The sequence below is a fragment of the Amphibalanus amphitrite genome, unplaced genomic scaffold (assembly GCF_019059575.1).
Source record: "Amphibalanus amphitrite isolate SeventyFive unplaced genomic scaffold, NRLGWU_Aamphi_draft 000074F_arrow, whole genome shotgun sequence".
Classification (NCBI taxonomy): domain Eukaryota; kingdom Metazoa; phylum Arthropoda; class Thecostraca; order Balanomorpha; family Balanidae; genus Amphibalanus; species Amphibalanus amphitrite.
In genome coordinates, this window is record NW_024881570.1 from 978,837 (window position 1) to 999,333 (window position 20,497).

The 20,497-nt window shown below is 47.5% G+C and overlaps 1 protein-coding gene across 1 annotated transcript in view; it reads right to left on the reverse strand.

The window, feature by feature from the left end:
* The window catches only part of LOC122379269, a 147,939-nt gene that overhangs the window by 24,089 nt on the left and 103,353 nt on the right, over positions 1-20,497 (reverse strand). Inside the window, exons 81-104 of the mRNA XM_043361308.1 lie at positions 19,704-20,033; positions 19,224-19,574; positions 15,672-15,980; positions 14,608-15,267; positions 13,949-14,266; positions 13,061-13,741; positions 12,618-12,926; positions 11,755-12,414; positions 11,067-11,384; positions 10,192-10,872; positions 9,705-10,013; positions 8,898-9,557; positions 8,319-8,636; positions 7,424-8,104; positions 6,629-6,937; positions 5,802-6,461; positions 5,303-5,620; positions 4,065-4,745; positions 3,646-3,954; positions 2,707-3,366; positions 2,200-2,517; positions 1,256-1,585; positions 747-1,076; positions 84-392 (exon numbers count right to left, since the gene is read on the reverse strand). Coding sequence (XP_043217243.1) covers positions 84-392; positions 747-1,076; positions 1,256-1,585; positions 2,200-2,517; positions 2,707-3,366; positions 3,646-3,954; positions 4,065-4,745; positions 5,303-5,620; positions 5,802-6,461; positions 6,629-6,937; positions 7,424-8,104; positions 8,319-8,636; positions 8,898-9,557; positions 9,705-10,013; positions 10,192-10,872; positions 11,067-11,384; positions 11,755-12,414; positions 12,618-12,926; positions 13,061-13,741; positions 13,949-14,266; positions 14,608-15,267; positions 15,672-15,980; positions 19,224-19,574; positions 19,704-20,033 — 10,809 coding nt within the window. The remainder of the gene's footprint in view (positions 1-83; positions 393-746; positions 1,077-1,255; positions 1,586-2,199; positions 2,518-2,706; positions 3,367-3,645; positions 3,955-4,064; positions 4,746-5,302; positions 5,621-5,801; positions 6,462-6,628; positions 6,938-7,423; positions 8,105-8,318; positions 8,637-8,897; positions 9,558-9,704; positions 10,014-10,191; positions 10,873-11,066; positions 11,385-11,754; positions 12,415-12,617; positions 12,927-13,060; positions 13,742-13,948; positions 14,267-14,607; positions 15,268-15,671; positions 15,981-19,223; positions 19,575-19,703; positions 20,034-20,497) is intronic.

Sequence of the window (20,497 nt, forward strand, 5' to 3'; positions counted from 1 at the left end):
TTTTTCACTGCTTATAGTGCTATGGAATACATGCAAAAGATGTGCATCAAAATTAATAACATGAATAGGTAATTTGTACTCACGTATTTCCCGAACACATCGAGAGTACGGATCTCCGTTGTATCCTGGAAGACATGTGCACTTCGGGTTGTGGTTGCGCACGGAGCACTGTGCATTAAGCCCGCACTTGCCCGGGCACGGGTCGACGCACTTCTCTTGAATGCAGGCCAGGTGGTTGGAACATTCTGAGTTCACAACGCACTCAGGTCGGCACTGTGGTGGTGCTCCGATGTACGTCGGCTTGCAAGAGCATGCTGCACCTCCGTTCAAGACACGGCATTCAGAGTACGGGCCGCATGGGCTCGGGAAGCACGGGTTCACCGGCTCGCGGGCTGAAACAAGTTGTGAACGTGTAAGCGGCGTTATGTCTTCGTGCCTCGTATTTTGTTGTTGTAAAAACGTATTGCACTATTTCCTTAAAACAGTACGAGTACATAAGTGTATAATAACCTTATGGAATAATAACTTTATGCTCATTCTTCGAGGGCTTTTTGGTTGATAATGTATGATTAAACTAATTAATTAATATGCTGAAACGCACTATTTCCGCTCAAAATAATCAAGTATATGAGAGAACACGACATTGCGTGGAAATTTACGGTGCTCATCTGCACTGCATATTTTATCGTTACAATGCAGAGATGTGCAATTGAACAGTCTTGAGTCTATGCAATACTGATACTTACGAATTTCTTTGGTGCACACACGATAAGGATCTCCCGTGTAGCCGCTGTTGCAGCGGCAGATCGGCTGGTGGTTGATGGTTTGGCACAGGGCGTTCGAGCCGCAAAGACCTGGGCATGGATCAATGCATTTTTGCTGAGTGCCGCAGGCTTTCGTTTGCGCGCAGTCGGCACTGGTGATGCACTCGGGTCGGCAACCACTGAAAGGGTCTCCCTTGGGGTATCCTGGGCGACATTTGCACGTGGCAACACCGTTCTTCTCAATGCAGTCAGCGTTTGCTCCGCATGGCGTTGGATTGCACGGATCTGTCTCAACCGGGGCAGATGGTTGTGCTGTGAATGGAAGCGGAAACCATTGATTACTAATCGATGTCTCTTTTAAATACATGTATACAACTTTCTCCAGATAACTCGCAGTAGGTAGGTAAAAAAATATGCATGCATACTGTATAGTATATCTAAAATGTGTTCTCGATTACTATGCGTGAACCATTCAAATGACTTTGTCTTACGTGTGACTGGTATCGGTGTGCAGGCAGTGAATGGATCGCCCCTATATCCTTCCAGGCAGAAGCATATCGCCATGTGGTTTTGCACCCGACACTCGGCCCGGAATCCGCAGACGCCAGGGCACGGGTCCACGCACTTGTTGCGCTCACAGGCCTTGGAACGATCACACTCGGAATCTACCAAGCACTCCGGCTTGCATCCCTCATACGGGTTGCCGAAGTACTCTGGTAGACAGCTGCACACGCCGATGTCATTGTGCACACGGCACTGGGCGTTCGGGCCGCACTTGCCAGGGTAGCACGGGTTTTGTGGTTGTTCAGGTCTTGGAGTGGCTGAAAGACAGAGGTTATATCAAAACTCGCAATACGTCGCATTGCGATACAGCATTATATAAAATGGCACTTTACACAAACAATTGTAGGCAATTATATTGCTGTCATTGCTTACCTTACGGCTTACGCGTGCTTGGGTTGGGACGCGCTGCTTCTGTTAACCATTTAATTGGCCTTCTCAAGTTGTTAATAGGTTTGGTAAACAGTTTATTTTATGATGAATAATTGTTTTATGATAAATAAGAAGTATGCGAAAATCATTCAACGTTGTTTCCTTTGCCGCTTTTTCAACCACAATGCTTTCTCTATTTTGCTGCTTTTTAGGTATAAATATACGTAAGGATTGCGTTATAGGTACCTACATTTTGAAGCTTTGATGCATTTTTTTGTGTATTTAAAGTGTTGTCTTAGAAAAGAATAGTTCAGTTGGGATAATATTCATCCATTCATAGTAAACCACCGGCTATCTCCACTATGTAGACCAGAGCATCGATATACGTAATCATGCGGAATTCGGCTGGCTGAGTCGGTAATTTCCTGATGCCTTTCACATTGCCGTAATTTGTCCATAGTCGGTATTTAGCACTAGCAATCGTCTCCCAATTATAACTCACTTGTTGGCACTGCTCTGCAGAAACTGTATGGATCGCCCACGAGGCCTGCCTCGCAGCGGCAAACAGGGTTGTGGTTGACCACGGTGCATTTAGCACCTTGACCACATTCGTCCCTGCATGGATCCAAACACTTCTGTCCGATGCAAGCCAGGTGCTCGGCACAGTCCGTGTTCAGAACACATTCTGGTCGACAGGCTGGTGGAGCACCCTTGTATCCCTCCAGACAGGAGCAGGCGGCTCCGCCGTTCAGCTCCCGGCACTCCGCGTTCGGGCCGCACGGGCTCGGCTGGCACGGGTTTCCAGGGCGAGGTTGTTCGGCTAAAAGGAGGAGAGGAACATGCTTGAGCACTTAAACAGACATGCGATGCATTCGGGGGTAATGCAATGTCATGCTCATCATTCGGTAAAGTGCAAAAAGTCATGCTATCATGCAGTTTTCGAAAAAGCATGCATATAAAAAGGCTCTGAAAATATGCATATATACATAACGAAGTAAACATATCTTACGTCTGGTAACCACGCAGCGTCTGTAAGGATCGCCCTCATATCCTGGCAGACAGTTGCACCTGGGGTTGTGGTTGAGAACGCGACAACGCGCGCTAACACCACATAGACCAACACATGGGTCCTTGCATTTCTGGTTGATGCATGCCAGGGCCGGGGCGCACTCGGCGTTGGAGACACACTCTGGTCGACATCCGATGGTGGGGTCGCCATGGTATCCAGCCACACAAGAGCACACGGCTGCGTTGTTGGCCTCTCGGCACTGAGCGTTCTCGCCGCAAGGCGATGGCACGCAGGGGTTGGTGTACTGAGGCTCAAATGGCGGTGGCGTCTGCGGCACCAGTCTGCAGTAGGAGAATGGATCTCCGGTGTGGCCCTCAGGACAATGACACATGATGCGGTGGTTGGCGACGCGACACTCTGCTCCTGTGCCACACTGGCCTGGGCACGGGTCCCTGCACTTGTTGTTGTCACAGTTCTTGTCCCGAGGGCAATCCGTGTCCAGGACACACTCTGGTTTACATCCGCTGTACGGGTTCCCGAAGTATTCGTCACGGCAAATGCATACCGCGACGCCGTTCTTGTCGCTGCAATCTGCGTTGGCTCCACACGGTGACGGATAGCATGGGTCGGCCACTGCCGGTGCCGTTGGTGGCGGAGTTTCTGAGAAAGGATGAACATTATTAGCATTTTCTGAACCATTATTTACCAACAAAATTGACGTTTGATGGTATTTAGCCAAACGCGTTACCGACAGCATTTAAAGGGACGTTGTGAAACACGTCGATCTTTCCCTACTATGCAAACATAGAGGTTATGTTAATGAGATTTTGAAGTGGTTTTTGCGTCAGTTCATTTTATGATTGAAAAAGTCAGCATACGTTGCCTACATGTCAGGTAATGTGCCCATAATAACTACAGAGATCTATCAGGAACACTTACGTGGGATCGGTGTACAAAGCGAATAGGCGTCTCCTGTGAATCCCTGAAGGCATACGCATACAGGATTGTGGCTCTGAACCCGGCAGTCGGCATTCTGTCCACACGATCCTGGGCACGGGTCAACGCACTTCTGTGAGACGCAGGCTTGGTAACTCGGACAGTCAGTGTTGACCACACACTCTGGCCGGCAGTTGGGTGGCGCTCCCAGGTACTCCGGCAGACACGAACATGTTGGACGTCCGTTCAGCTCCCGACACTGCGAGTTGGGCCCGCAGGGGTTCGGGAAGCAGGTTTGCTTGGGTGTCTCCGCTGAGAAAAAAGATGGATCATCTTATCATACATGAAGGCAGTATGTACATTAACAAAGATGTAATTCAGAAGTTCAGTGCAAATGAGGATTGTCTTTTCACGGTGCTTACGTTTTATCTCAGTGCATCCTTGATAAGGCGATCCAGTGTGACCAGCGTTGCAGGTGCAGAGCGGGTTGTGGTTGATGACTCTGCACGCGGCATTGTGTCCACACAGGCCGGGACAGGGGTCGATGCATTTCTGCTGAGACCCGCATGCCAGAGTTTGAGCACAGTCGGCGTTGGTGACACATTCTGGCCGACAGCCGGTATACGGGTCGCCCTTGGGGAAGCCCGGAAGACACTTGCAGATTGCAACAGCCGAGTCGTCATCATCGCGGTCCTTGGAGATGCACTCGGCGTTTGATCCACACGGAGATGGGAAGCAAGGATCGGCCTTTGCCGGTTCCTGCGGTGGCTGAGTGACCGGAACCGGTGTGCATGCTGAGAAGGGGTCGCCCTTATATCCTTCTGGGCAGAAGCACATGGCCACGTGATTCTGCACACGGCACTCAGCACGGAAGCCGCACACGCCACGACAGGGGTCGACGCACTTGTTGCGTTCGCAGGCCTTGGAACGATCACAGTCTGAGTGAACCACACATTCGGGCTTGCAGCCTTCATACGGGTTGCCAAAGTATTCTGGCAGACAGCTGCAAACTCCAATTCCATTGTGTACTCGACATTGGGCGTTCGGGCCACACTTTCCAGGGTAGCAGGGGTCTTGTTCCTGAACAACCGGAGCGAGAGTAGCTGAAAAAGCAAGGAGAGTATTAAAACTACTACATTACCTAGGCTAATAATACGCTTCAATTGCACATCTAGTTCCAGGATATGCCTACTTGGAGAAAAATGCAAACGTCATAATTTGAAATAGCATTTGATTCAAATGCCTGAATGTAGAAAATCTCTACAGACTGTAGAGTAACTTTAGATTTATTTGAAACAAGGTTGTAGCTGTGTAGTAGAAGCAAGAATTTTCCTTAAAAAGCTATGCGCTGCTTTTTAGAAAATCAAGAATAAACCAGAGATTCAACCAGCGTTTTCCCTCATAACTCTTTACGTAGTGTTCAATGTTTTTTTTAAATTATATTTTTCGCTAACACTTTCCAAACAAGTGAGATATTAAAAAAGGAAAGTTCTAGGTTGGCAGTAACACCTTAGAATTATGAAAAGATAAAGGACTCACGATTTGAGACTACTCTTATATTTTCAAAGCGTGATACATTCACCAAACGTTTTTTATTCACAAAGGAATTCCTCTATTGAATTTCCTTATCAAAAGTTCGTTAACATCTAACGAAACTTACTTTCTGGAATGGGCGAGCAGTATCGGAATGCATCTCCTGTGAATCCCGTGTCGCATCTGCACACTGGACGATGGTTTTGTACAGAACACCTTGCGTTCTGGCCGCACTGTCCCTGGCACGGATCGAGACATTTCTGTCCGATGCAAGCCAGGTGGTCGGCACAGTCCGTGTTCAGGACACATTCTGGCCGACAGGCTGGCGGAGCACCCTTGTATCCCGACAGGCAGGAGCAGGCCGCTCCGCCGTTCTTGACACGACACTCCGAGTTCGGGCCGCACGGACTCGGCTGGCATGGATTTTCGTCACGGGGTGGATCGGCTGCGGAAAAGACTCAGTGTAAGCATTCGATTGGATTGGGTCGCCGTCATTGGTAACTGTATAATAATAAATAATAAATTTGGATTCTTAGTTCGGTTTCAGACAAGCTATTTACCACGGTCATTACCCTACTTGCAGTCACTCTGACTCAATAAGGTATTTAAAGCGGAAAGTGTCTTACTTCTGGCAACAGCGCAGCTCCTGTAGGGATCCCCTTCATATCCTGGCAGGCAGTTGCACCTGGGGTTGTGGTTAAGGACTCGACATTGTGCGTTGACTCCACAGAGACCGGCGCACGGGTTCTTGCATTTCTGGCTGATGCATGCCAGGGCCGGGGCGCACTCGGCGTTGGAGACGCACTCCGGTCGGCATCCGATGGTGGGGTCGCCATGGTAACCAGCCACACAAGAGCACACGGCTGCGTTGTTGGCCTCTCGGCACTGGGCGTTCTCGCCGCAAGGCAATGGCACACAAGGGTTGGTGTACTGAGGCTCAAATGGCGGTGGTGTTTGCGGTACCAGTCTGCAGTAGGAGAATGGATCTCCGGTGTGGCCCTCAGGACAACTGCACATAATGATGCGGTTGACGACGCGACACTCTGCTCCTGTACCACACTGGCCTGGGCACGGGTTTCTGCACTTGTTGTTGTCACAGTTCTTGTCCCGTGGGCAATCCGTGTCCAGGACGCATTCTGGTTTACACCCACTGTACGGGTTCCCAAAGTATTCATCACGGCAAATGCATACCGCGACGCCATTCTTGTCGCTGCAATCTGCGTTGGCTCCACACGGTGACGGATAACATGGGTCGGCAACTGCCGGTGCCGTCGGTGGCGGAGTTTCTGGAAAGCGAAACAGAAAGGTTAGTTGTTAATGCCTACAAAATTATTCAACAAGGTAACTTTAAATTAGAGCCCTAATGTGTGTCTGCAGCAAAAAGTTTGTCAAAATTCTGCAAAAAAAAAACATAATACGTTATTGGACTTCCTAGGTACACGTATATACTCACGAGGAATGCGGTTGCAGAGGGCATATGCGTTGCCCGTGAACCCAGGCAGACATGAGCAGACTGGGTTATGACTTTGGACCCTGCAGTCGGCATTCTGTCCACATGATCCTGGGCACGGATCGACGCACTTCTGGGAGACGCAGGCTTGGTAACTCGGACAGTCAGTGTTGACCACACACTCTGGCCGGCAGTTGGGTGGCGCTCCCAGGTACTCCGGCAGACACGAGCATGTAGGACGTCCGTTCAGCTCCCGACACTGCGAGTTGGGCCCGCAGGGGTTCGGGAAGCAGGTTTGCTTGGAAGTCTCCTCTGCAAATGAAAAGTATATTTACTGTTAATTTTACTTTAAGTGAGATACGTTTCAGAACAGTGTGTGCTCGCCATATATTTCCTTTCCAGCATTACAGTCATCAACATCAAGGAGCGAAGCTTTAGAGCTAGTTGAAGACAAAAGCCATATGATATGATCCTAATGTTATTCTGATTCATTAGTAAGTTATATGACAATGTGTCAGTAGTGATGTCAATTATGGAAAATAATGATGCCGATACCAAACCAAATACCATCAATACTCATGAGAAAATACCGAAACCGAATCGACTTGGGAATACGGGGGGAAATGCAACGTTTTACCAGTCACATATTTACATAAGATACGATTCATTTTACCAACAAACTACCAAATGCATAAGCCTTGACATACCAAATAACAAGTTGGTATCGGTTTGGTATCGGTATCAAACGTTTATCCGATTGACATTTATAAATGTGTGTAATGGTATGTACTGCCTTACGTTTAATTTCGTTGCATCCTTGATACGGCGATCCAGTATAACCGGTGTTACAAGTGCAGAGTGGGTTGTGGTTGATGACTCTGCACGCGGCATTGTGCCCACACAGGCCGGGACAGGGGTCGATGCACTTCTGCTGAGACCCGCATGCCCGAGTTTGAGCACAGTCGGCGTTGGTCACACATTCTGGCCGACAGCCGGTATACGGGTCGCCCTTGGGGAAGCCCGGAAGACACTTGCAGATTGCAACAGCCGAGTCGTCATCATCACGGTCCTTGGATATGCACTCGGCGTTTGATCCACACGGAGATGGGAAGCAAGGATCGGCCTTTGCCGGTTCCTGCGGTGGCAGAGTGACCGGAACCGGTGTGCATGCTGAGAAGGGGTCGCCCTTATATCCTTCTGGGCAGAAGCATATGGCCACGTGGTTCTGCACACGGCACTCAGCACGGAAGCCGCACACGCCACGACAGGGGTCGACGCACTTGTTGCGTTCGCAGGCCTTGGAACGGTCACAGTCTGAGTGAACCACACATTCGGGCTTGCAGCCTTCATACGGGTTGCCGAAGTACTCTGGCAGACAGCTGCAAACTCCAATTCCATTGTGGACGCGGCACTGGGCGTTCGGGCCACACTTTCCAGGGTAGCAGGGGTCTTGTTCTTGAACAACCGGAGCGACGGTAGCTGTGAAAAAGACATGCATACTTGGTAAGTAATATTTTACAATATGAATGGAATAATCTTTCTTAATTTATTTATTGTGAAAGAATTTATCTTTAGCCTAATAATAAACCATATAATTATATAAACGTGGGAAGGCCGCTGGAAGTTGATTGAAAAATCAGCTAACACAGATGTCGAGTAGGCAAGTGAAATAAAGTATTGCACTTGTGCTTACTTTGCGGAATAGGCGAGCAGTATCGGAACGGATCTCCTGTGTAGCCAGAGTCGCATCTGCACACTGGACGATGGTTTTGTACAGAACACCTGGCGTTCTGGCCGCACTGTCCTTGGCACGGATCGAGGCATTTCTGTCCGATGCAAGCCAGGTGGTCGGCACAGTCCGTGTTCAGGACACATTCTGGGCGACAGGCTGGTGGAGCACCCTTGTATCCCTCCAGACAGGAGCAGGCAGCTCCGCCGTTCTTGACACGACACTCTGAGTTCGGGCCGCAAGGGCTCGGCTGGCATGGGTTTTCGTCACGGGGTGGATCAGCTGAAATGAAATTCGTAAATATTACATTTTTTCAGGAAAAGTCGTCTCACCATAAATTCTACCAAATATCATGTTATCTTCATTTTAAATGATTTGCGCTCTTAAAAGTAATGGTAAGTAGAAGGTACCGACGTTGGACAATGACCTATGAGTGATCCCAGAATTGTCAAGCCTGTAGGGGCATAAACACAATACCTAAGCTGATGGATGTAGATTTTAAGTCGTTTAAAATTATGATGATTGTGCTGAATTCATACTTACTTCTCGAGATAACGCAGCTCCTGTAGGGATCTCCCTCATATCCTGGCAGGCAGTTACACCTTGGGTTGTGGTTGAGGACGCGGCATTGTGCGTTGACTCCACAGAGGCCGGCGCACGGGTTCTTGCATTTCTGGTTAATGCAAGCCAGTGCCGGAGCGCACTCGGCGTTGGAGACGCACTCTGGTCGACATCCGATGGTGGGGTCGCCATGGTAACCAGCCACACAAGAGCACACAGCTGCGTTGTTGGCCTCTCGGCACTGGGCGTTCTCGCCGCACGGCGATGGCACGCAGGGGTTGGTGTACTGAGGCTCAAATGGCGGTGGCGTTTGCGGCACCAGTCTGCAGTAGGAGAATGGATCTCCGGTGTGGCCCTCAGGACAACTGCACATAATGATACGGTTGACGACGTGACACTCTGCTCCTGTGCCACACTGGCCTGGGCACGGGTTTCTGCACTTGTTGCCGTCACAGTTCTTGTCCCGTGGACAATCTGTATCCAGGACACACTCTGGTTTACATCCACTGTACGGGTTCCCGAAGTATTCATCACGGCAAATGCATACCGCGACGCCATTCTTGTCGCTGCAATCTGCGTTGGCTCCACACGGTGACGGATAGCATGGGTCGGCCACTGCCGGTGCTGTCGGCGGCGGAGTTTCTGGAAAAAGGAAGAATTTCTTCATGATAATCTTTCGACGATCGATCGAATCAAAGCTTTTATAAACTTAACACACAAGGTAGGTTATTTCAGCTTTTTAATAGAATGTGAATGTACGGAAGACATTATTCAATGATGAGAACTTACGAGGAATGCGAGTGCAGAGAGCATATGCGTTGCCGGTGAATCCAGGTAGACAAGAACAGGAAGGATTGTGGCTCTGAACCCGGCAGTCGGCATTCTGTCCACATGATCCTGGGCACGGGTCAACGCACTTCTGTGAGACGCAGGCTTGGTAACTCGGACAGTCAGTGTTGACCACACACTCTGGCCGGCAGTTGGGTGGCGCTCCCAGGTACTCCGGCAGACACGAGCATGTAGGACGTCCGTTCAGCTCCCGACACTGCGAGTTAGGCCCGCAGGGGTTCGGGAAGCAGGTTTGCTTGGGTGCCTCCGCTGAAAAAATGATACCTATTATTAAACAGATATTATGAACCTTTAAATTTTAAAACGCATTTCATGACTGAATTTCAAAATTTTCTGCCTTAATGTTTCCATTGATTGAAGCTTTTTTTTAAAAAGGAAGATTTTAAATGCAGAAGTTAAGTATTAAGTAATGCATATAAAAACTTACGTTTTATTTCGATGCATCCTTGATACGGCGATCCAGTATAACCGGTGTTACAAGTGCAGAGTGGGTTGTGGTTGATGACTCTGCACGCGGCATTGTGCCCACACAGGCCGGGACAGGGGTCGATGCACTTCTGCTGAGACCCGCATGCCCGAGTTTGAGCACAGTCGGCGTTGGTGACACATTCTGGCCGACAGCCGGTATATGGGTCGCCCTTGGGGAAGCCCGGAAGACACTTGCAGATCGCAACAGCCGAGTCGTCATCATCGCGGTCCTTGGAGATGCACTCGGCGTTTGATCCACACGGAGATGGGAAGCAAGGATCGGCCTTTGCCGGTTCCTGCGGTGGCTGAGTGACCGGAACCGGTGTGCATGCTGAGAAGGGATCGCCCTTGTATCCCTCTGGGCAGAAGCACATGGCCACGTGATTATGTACACGGCACTCAGCACGGAAGCCGCACACGCCACGACAGGGGTCGACGCACTTGTTGCGTTCGCAGGCCTTGGAACGATCACAGTCTGAGTGAACCATACATTCGGGCTTGCAGCCCTCATACGGGTTGCCAAAGTATTCTGGTAGACAGCTACAAACTCCAATTCCATTGTGTACGCGGCACTTGGTGTTCGGGCCACACTTTCCAGGGTAGCAGGGGTCTTGTTCTTGAACAACCGGAGCGATAGTAGCTGTGAAAAAGGCATTTCTTAATGCTGTATTGTTATAAGAGACCTAAGGATCAATGCTTTGCTTTTGGCATAAAGCTTCTAGATTACTTATTTTTAGACAATACATCTGCTTCTAAGCAAACTGATCCATATATGATCCAGAAATATTCAAGGGCGTAAGTGCATTACACCAGCGAACACTGTTGAGAACTTACTTTGAGGAATTGGCGAGCAGTATCGGAAGGCATCTCCTGTGAATCCCGTGTCGCATCTGCACACTGGACGATGATTTTGTACAGCACACCTGGCGTTCTGACCGCACTGCCCTTGGCACGGATCGAGACACTTTTGTCCGATGCAAGCCAGGTGGTCGGCACAGTCCGTGTTCATGACACATTCTGGCCGACAGGCTGGTGGAGCACCCTTGTATCCCGACAGGCAGGAGCAGGCCGCTCCGCCGTTCTTGACACGACACTCAGAGTTCGGGCCGCACGGGCTCGGCTGGCATGGATTCTCGTCGCGAGGCGGATCAGCTGAAAAGACAATGCATACTGGTAATTTTAATTCCTATACGCACTGGCTATCAGTCTGGATTTGAATTAAAGTATGATAAATATGACTGTATCATACCGTACATATTTATCATACTTTTATACAATTCTTCAACGAATAACCGTTGGACCTACAATGATGTGTCATACAGTCTGTACCTATGACATATCATTATTGCAGGTGCATTCGTTGAAGAATTGTATTAATTCTATGTCCCATTCATTTTCTATTTAGTTTTAGGACTTAATGATCTTAGAAAGTGTCGTTTTGAATACAACAAAAACATTGTATCATGACCTATCAATGAGAACGTCAAAACCACTATTGGTAACGAGGCAGCATTATACTCACTTCTTACAACAGCACAGCTCCTGTAGGGATCCCCTTCATATCCTGGCAGGCAGTTGCACCTTGGGTTGTGGTTAAGGACTCGACATTGTGCGTTGACTCCACAGAGGCCGGCGCACGGGTTTTTGCATTTCTGACTGATGCATGCCAGCGCCGGAGCGCACTCGGCGTTGGAGACGCACTCTGGTCGACATCCGATGGTGGGGTCGCCATGGTAACCAGCCACACAAGAGCACACAGCTGCGTTGTTGGCCTCTCGGCACTGGGCGTTCTCGCCGCAAGGCGATGGCACGCAGGGGTTAGTGTACTGAGGCTCAAATGGCGGTGGCGTCTGCGGCACCAGTCTGCAGTAGGAGAATGGATCTCCGGTGTGGCCCTCAGGACAACTGCACATAATGATACGGTTGACGACGTGACACTCTGCTCCTGTGCCACACTGGCCTGGGCACGGGTTTCTGCACTTATTGTTGTCACAGCTCTTGTCCCGTGGGCAATCCGTGTCCAGGACACACTCTGGTTTGCATCCGACGTAAGGGTTCCCGAAGTATTCGTCACGGCAAATGCATACCGCGACGCCATTCTTGTCGCTGCAATCTGCGTTGGCTCCACACGGTGACGGATAGCATGGGTCGGCCACTGCCGGTGCTGTCGGCGGCGGAGTTTCTGGAAAGCGAAACAATGGTTTTGTGTATACCATGGATGAGTTGATGTCACGAGACAAGCCCGATAATATCATTCCTTAAGGGATTTGTGATGAAACGGTAGGCGACATGTAATTCCATAAAAAAGGAAATTGCACATTGTTTCAAATACAGTATAGCATTGTTATTTGTTAGCTTCAGCTTCATATAAGGTTAATTACTTACGAGGAATTGGAGTGCAGAGGGCATATGCGTTTCCCGTAAACCCACGCAGGCATGAGCAGACTGGATTGTGACTTTGAACCCGACAATCGGCATTCTGGCCACAGGATCCGGGGCACGGGTCGACACACTTCTGCCCAACGCAGGCTTGGTAACTGGGACAGTCGGTGTTGACCACACACTCTGGCCGGCAGTTGGGTGGCGCTCCCAGGTACTCCGGCAGACACGAGCATGTAGGACGTCCGTTCAGCTCCCGACACTGCGAGTTAGGCCCGCAGGGGTTTGGGAAGCAGGTTTGCTTGGGTGTCTCGGCTGAAAAGTGATATTAGAATGTTAGCGATATCAGAAAGTAAACGAAAAAAGTAAAAATAATTTAAAATTGAATGCCTTTTTTTCATTTCACGTAATTTGTTTAGTTTGAATTGGCTCATAGTATTTATACTCACGTTTGATTTGAATGCATCCTTGATAGGGCGATCCAGAGTAACCAGCGTTGCAGGTGCAGAGCGGGTTGTGGTTGATGACTCTGCACGCAGCATTGTGTCCACACAGGCCGGGGCAGGGGTCGATGCACTTCTGCTGAGACCCGCATGCCTGTGTTTGACCACAGTCGGCGTTGGTGACACATTCTGGCCGACAGCCGGTATACGGGTCGCCCTTGGGGAAGCCCGGAAGACACTTGCAGATTGCAACAGCGGAGTCGTCATCATCCCGGTCCTTGGATATGCACTCGGCGTTTGATCCACACGGAGATGGGAAGCAAGGATCGGCCTTTGCCGGTTCCTGTGGTGGCTGAGTGACCGGAACCGGTGTGCATGCTGAGAAGGGGTCGCCCTTATATCCCTCTGGGCAGAAGCACATGGCCACGTGATTCTGCACACGGCACTCAGCACGGAAGCCGCACACGCCACGACAGGGGTCGACGCACTTGTTGCGTTCGCAGGCTTTGGAGCGATCACAGTCTGAGTGAACCACACATTCGGGCTTGCAGCCTTCATATGGGTTGCCAAAGTATTCTGGTAGACAGCTACAAACTCCGATGCTGTTGTGTACGCGGCACTGGGCGTTCGGGCCACACTTTCCAGGGTAGCAGGGGTCTTGTTCTTGAACAACCGGAGCGACAGTAGCTGCGAAAAAGGCATTTGTTAATGTTGCCTTGTAAAAAGTGGCCTAAGGATCAACGTTTGTTTCTTCCGGTATGAAGCCTCTTATAGATAACAAATTCTTAGGTTATACGGCTGAAAAAGTGATAAATGCTGTGTGTAAACAAACTAACCTCAGGCTCGTCAAATATTATTTACGACTTTCACCGGCGAACACTGATATGTACTTACTCTGAGGAATTGGCGAGCAATATCGGAACGGATCTCCTGTGTAGCCAGAGTCGCATCTGCACACTGGACGATGGTTTTGTACAGAACACCTGGCGTTCTGGCCGCACTGTCCTTGGCACGGATCGAGACACTTTTGTCCGATGCAAGCCAGGTGGTCGGCACAGTCCGTGTTCAGGACACATTCTGGGCGACAGGCTGGTGGAGCACCCTTGTATCCCGACAGGCAGGAGCAGGCCGCTCCGCCGTTCTTGACACGACACTCCGAGTTCGGGCCGCACGGGCTCGGCTGGCATGGATTCTCGTCGCGAGGCGGATCAGCTGAAACGGCAATGCATACTGTTAATTTTAATTCCTATACGCACTGGCTATCAGTCTGGATTTGAATAGAAGTATGATAAATATGTACTGCATGGCATATCATTATTGCAGGTATATTCGTTGAATAATATTTTTATTTTATGTGCCATGCTAGTTTTGAATAGTTTTGTTTTGACTAGCTAGTTTTGAATAAAACTCTAGCTAGTTTTAGGACTTACAATAGCTTTTACTGGCAATGATCTTAGAAACAGTGTCGTTTGAATACAACAAAAACATTGATTCGTGACCTATCAATGAGAACGTCAAAACCACTATTGGCAACGAGGCAACATTATACTCACTTCTTACAACAGCACAGCTCCTGTAGGGATCCCCTTCATATCCTGGCAGGCAGTTGCACCTTGGGTTGTGGTTAAGGACTCGACATTGTGCGTTGACTCCACAGAGGCCGGCGCACGGGTTTTTGCATTTCTGGCTGATGCATGCCAGCGCCGGAGCACACTCGGCGTTGGAGACGCACTCTGGTCGGCATCCGATGGTGGGGTCGCCATGGTAACCAGCCACACAAGAGCACACGGCTACGTTGTTGGCCTCTCGGCACTGGGCGTTCTCGCCGCAAGGCGATGGCACACAGGGGTTGGTGTACTGAGGCTCAAGTGGCGGTGGTGTTTGCGGCACCAGTCTGCAGTAGGAGAATGGATCTCCGGTGTGGCCCTCAGGACAACTGCACATAATGATACGGTTGACGACGTGACACTCTGCTCCTGTGCCACACTGGCCTGGGCACGGATTTCTGCACTTATTGTTGTCACAGTTCTTGTCCCGTGGGCAATCCGTGTCCAGGACACACTCTGGTTTGCATCCGACGTAAGGGTTCCCGAAGTATTCGTCACGGCAAATGCATACTGCGACGCCATTCTTGTCGCTGCAATCTGCGTTGGCTCCACACGGTGACGGATAGCATGGGTCGGCCACCGCCGGTGCCGTCGGTGGCGGAGTTTCTGGAAAAGATTATTGAAGTTTATGGTTGCTTTTGTTTCGATTTAAGCATCGATTTGTGAAAAGGGAAGGTTGTATTGTAGAAGTTTTTTGTCTTTGAAATACTGCCAGCAAAGATGATACGATACACTTTAAATAAATACATAAAATAACTCACAGCCCATATTTTATATGCGCTCAATACTTCTATTCAGAGTACTTTGAAGGTATGACAGTTTCGGCAGCAGATATAATATATATATATATATATATATATATATATATATATATATATATATATATATATATATATATATATATATATATATATATATATATATATATATATATATATATATATATATATATATATATATATATATATATATATATATATATATATATATATATATATATATACACTTACTGGGAATGGGCGTACAAAGTGCGTAGGCATCTCCAGTGTACCCTCCACGGCACATGCAGACCGGATTATGATTGAAGACCCGACAGTCGGCGTTCTGCCCGCAGGATCCCGGACACGGGTCGACACACTTCTCTCCGACGCACGCCTGGTGACTGGGACAGTCGGAGTGGATGGTGCACTCCGGTCGGCAGTTGGGCGGGCTGGACAAGTAGCCAGGCAGGCACGAACAGGTAGGTCGGCCGTTGAGCTCGCGACACTGAGAGTTCGGTCCGCACGGGTTGGGGAAGCACGTTTGTCTTGGTGCTTTCGCTGTAAACAAGACCGGAACACTTGAAGACTGCGCATATTGTTTGCAAATTGCATATTACAAATGATGAAATGGTATAAAATGAAATCCGTACATAAATCATAATGCAACTATATATATATATATATATATATATATATATATATATATATATATATATATATATATATATATATATATATATATATATATATATATATATATATATATATATATATATATATATATATATATATGAGTAAACTTTGGCAGAATGTTATTCTTAATGCATTGTTTGTTGAAAGCGACAGCGAGCTGGGCGTTGACGATCTTCTTTTCTGTCGATTCGATCTTTCGCACTAGCTTCTTTCCGGGTTCGTTATATTCGTTAAGTAGTTCGGCGAATGTCATTGTAAGTAAAAATATAAAGCAACTGGTTGTAAGGTTCATATTTTCAACGTTTCATTGTAAATCAAACAACATTTTCAAGATCAGAACCTTGACTGTGTTAACAGTTGCATATCACGTCACTAGTGTACTCGAATATATAAAACAAACACGTGCATTGGTACGCTGGAGCATCTCTCCTTACATTCCTACGTTCATATATACATCATTACATCATGGAAATATAGACATGTGACACCTACCTCCCGTGTGGTAACATACCACATATCACCAGTGGTGCAACATCACACAGTTAAAGCGAGACGTGCACCCAGCGGTGCTCCACCGTACAGGGACAATGTTCCGCGTGCATTGACCTGCTTGTTGATGAGAGGGTCTAAGTCTCGAATGTATACCGCCTCGAGTGCTGTAAGATACCGTCCAGTGGCCCCATGTGCTAGTATTGTCGTGTTGGAGGTCAGCATATGTCTCGTCAGTCGTTGATGATGATGTTTTTCCATGTGTGTGAGTGGTCCACCGCTTTGTAGATGCATGGTCAGTCTACGTGAGAGTGAGGTCGTCGTCATGCCGATATAACCACTGTTGGGTAGAAGTGCACAGTCTTCTGTCATGCATTTAAAGTGGTATATCACGTTTGTCTGTTTGAGTGGTGAATTGTCTTTTGTCATGTTGTTACGTAATAGCAGGGATGATGTTTTTGGACTCTGATAGTATATGTTGAGCCGTACTTGGTGTGAGGGGTCTTGTACCTTACAATTGCGTTGTACTATGCTGTGGAGTACCTTTTCGTCCGTTCGGTATCCTGGTGACATGGTGTTACGGTAGTAAAGGTTGTGAACTGTCTCAGGCTGAATCGACACGCACAACCAGGAACCGCACCATCAAAGCCTGAGACAGTTCACAACCTTTACTACCGTAACACCATGTCACCAGGATACCGAACGGACGAAAAGGTACTCCACAGCATAGTACAACGCAATTGTAAGGTACAAGACCCCTCACACCAAGTACGGCTCAACATATACTATCAGAGTCCAAAAACATCATCCCTGCTATTACGTAACAACATGACAAAAGACAATTCACCACTCAAACAGACAAACGTGATATACCACTTTAAATGCATGACAGAAGACTGTGCACTTCTACCCAACAGTGGTTATATCGGCATGACGACGACCTCACTCTCACGTAGACTGACCATGCATCTACAAAGCGGTGGACCACTCACACACATGGAAAAACATCATCATCAACGACTGACGAGACATATGCTGACCTCCAACACGACAATACTAGCACATGGGGCCACTGGACGGTATCTTACAGCACTCGAGGCGGTATACATTCGAGACTTAGACCCTCTCATCAACAAGCAGGTCAATGCACGCGGAACATTGTCCCTGTACGGTGGAGCACCGCTGGGTGCACGTCTCGCTTTAACTGTGTGATGTTGCACCACTGGTGATATGTGGTATGTTACCACACGGGAGGTAGGTGTCACATGTCTATATTTCCATGATGTAATGATGTATATATGAACGTAGGAATGTAAGGAGAGATGCTCCAGCGTACCAATGCACGTGTTTGTTTTATATATTCGAGTACACTAGTGACGTGATATGCAACTGTTAACACAGTCAAGGTTCTGATCTTGAAAATGTTGTTTGATTTACAATGAAACGTTGAAAATATGAACCTTACAACCAGTTGCTTTATATTTTTACTTACAATGACATTCGCCGAACTACTTAACGAATATAACGAACCCGGAAAGAAGCTAGTGCGAAAGATCGAATCGACAGAAAAGAAGATCGTCAACGCCCAGCTCGCTGTCGCTTTCAACAAACAATGCATATATATATATATATATATATATATATATATATATATATATATATATATATATATATATATATATATATATATATATATATATATATATATATATATATATATATATATATATATATATATATATATATATTTATATGAATGAATAATACAGTATTTTTATCGTTGAAGGTGAGCTATCGCTTGTATATTATTATGAATATTTTAGTGTCAAAAATAAACTTATGCTAATGCTACAATATTGAAATGATACTGAAATCAGACCAAATATATTATTTGGTCAACATTAATCGGAGTGGATGGTACAGTCACTCGCGGTGCCGGTGTCGTCATCGCGGTCTTCAGGAGGGGAGGGACCAAGCAAATCATGTTTTTTTGTCTTCTTTCAGTACCACTTCAATAGTGTAACATTAGCATAAGGTCTATTGACGTCGGTTACGGAAAATCGCGATACCGAGATACCAAACGAAATACGAACACTACCAATGAAAATAATACCGATACCGAACCAACTTGGGAATATGAGGGAAATTCCAACTTTTTAACCAAATTTTTGGACCGCGTGACATTAGTGAGGATTCCATAATACCCACAAAATACCAAATACATTCGCCTTGAAATACCAAAAACCAAGTTGGTAGCGGTTTGTTATCGGTAGGTATACCTACCAAAAAGTTGGTAGGTATCCGATTGACATCTCTAATAAGACCACTTTTACCATAAAGCCCAGGCTCCACTGCGCGATTTTTCCGTGCGATTTTGCAAAAAAGTAGTCTGTAATCTGAACTTTTTATGCGCGAACGGTATTGGGTGATATTTCATGCGGTAATGCGATTCCCGCACTGTGGCTTGGCGCATTCTTTTGCGCTTGATGAACATTTTATGGCATCGCTAAGGGTATTGCATTCTTGCGTTATCGCAAAATGGCACGGAAAATCGCGTAGTGGAGGAGCCTGGGCATGAGACAGTATTTTAGGATAAGTCATTTTGATAGAAATTCTTACGTGGTATTTGCCTGCATCCTTGATACGGTGATCCGGTATAGCCTTCATTGCAGGAGCAGAGTGGATTGTGGTTGATGACTCTGCACGCGGCATTGTGTCCACAAAGTCCAGGGCAGGGGTCAATGCACTTCTGCTGAGACCCGCATGCCCGAGTTTGAGCACAGTCGGCGTTGGTGACGCATTCTGGTCGACAGCCGGTGTACGGGTCGCCCTTAGGGAAGCCCGGAAGACACTTGCAGATGGCAACAGCGAAGTCGTCGTCATCACGGTCCTTGGAGATGCATTCGGCATTGGAACCGCAAGGCGATGGGTAGCATGGGTCGACTACCACTGGCTGAGTCGGTTGTGCGGCTGAGGAAAGACACCAAGGATGCTCAAACATGCAACATCCTAAATGTCGCATGCAGGAAGGCATTGCAATGCAAATATCAGGCATATCATGCGTGCAACATTCACAGGCAGTGTAACAGGTGTGCTCACGTTTCAATGGTACAGGCGTGCATGCGGTGAACGGATCTCCTCGGTACCCGTCAGGGCAGTAGCACATCGGCACGTGGTCGTGCACCCGGCACTCGGCACGGAAGCCGCAGACGCCGGGGCACGGGTCCACGCACTTGTTGCGCTCGCAGGCCTTGGAGCGGTCGCAGTCATCATTGATCATGCACTCGGGCCGACAGCCTTCGTACGGGTTGCCGAAGTACTCCGGCAGGCACGTGCATATTCCCAGACCATTGTGCTCCCGACACTGGGCATTTATGCCGCATTTGCCCGGGAAGCATGGTTGCTGTTGTGGAATTGGTGCCGGAGTTGCTGTAATGGAAGGACACCAGCCTGAATGTTTGTACGCCTAAAGTTAAGCAGCTTATTCATAAAAGGATAGGTGTAATGCGCATATATATATATATATATATATATATATATATATATATATATATATATATATATATATATATATATATATATATATATATATATATATATATATATATATATATATATATATATATATATATATATATATATATATATATATATATATATATATATATATATATATGGGTTAACGCAGTTTCTGTTTTAATATGAGTATCCGTTCTTTTCTTTGAAGTCACTCAGAGTGCACAGTACGTACTCACTCACTCACTCATTTACTCACTCACGAACTCGCCCCAACCCTCAATATATCTCGCTATGGTTTCGAGTCTTCTCTTTCGGATTGTTAATTATTCGTGTCCTTGCACTTCAACTTCAGAGCTATCTACCCATCATCCATG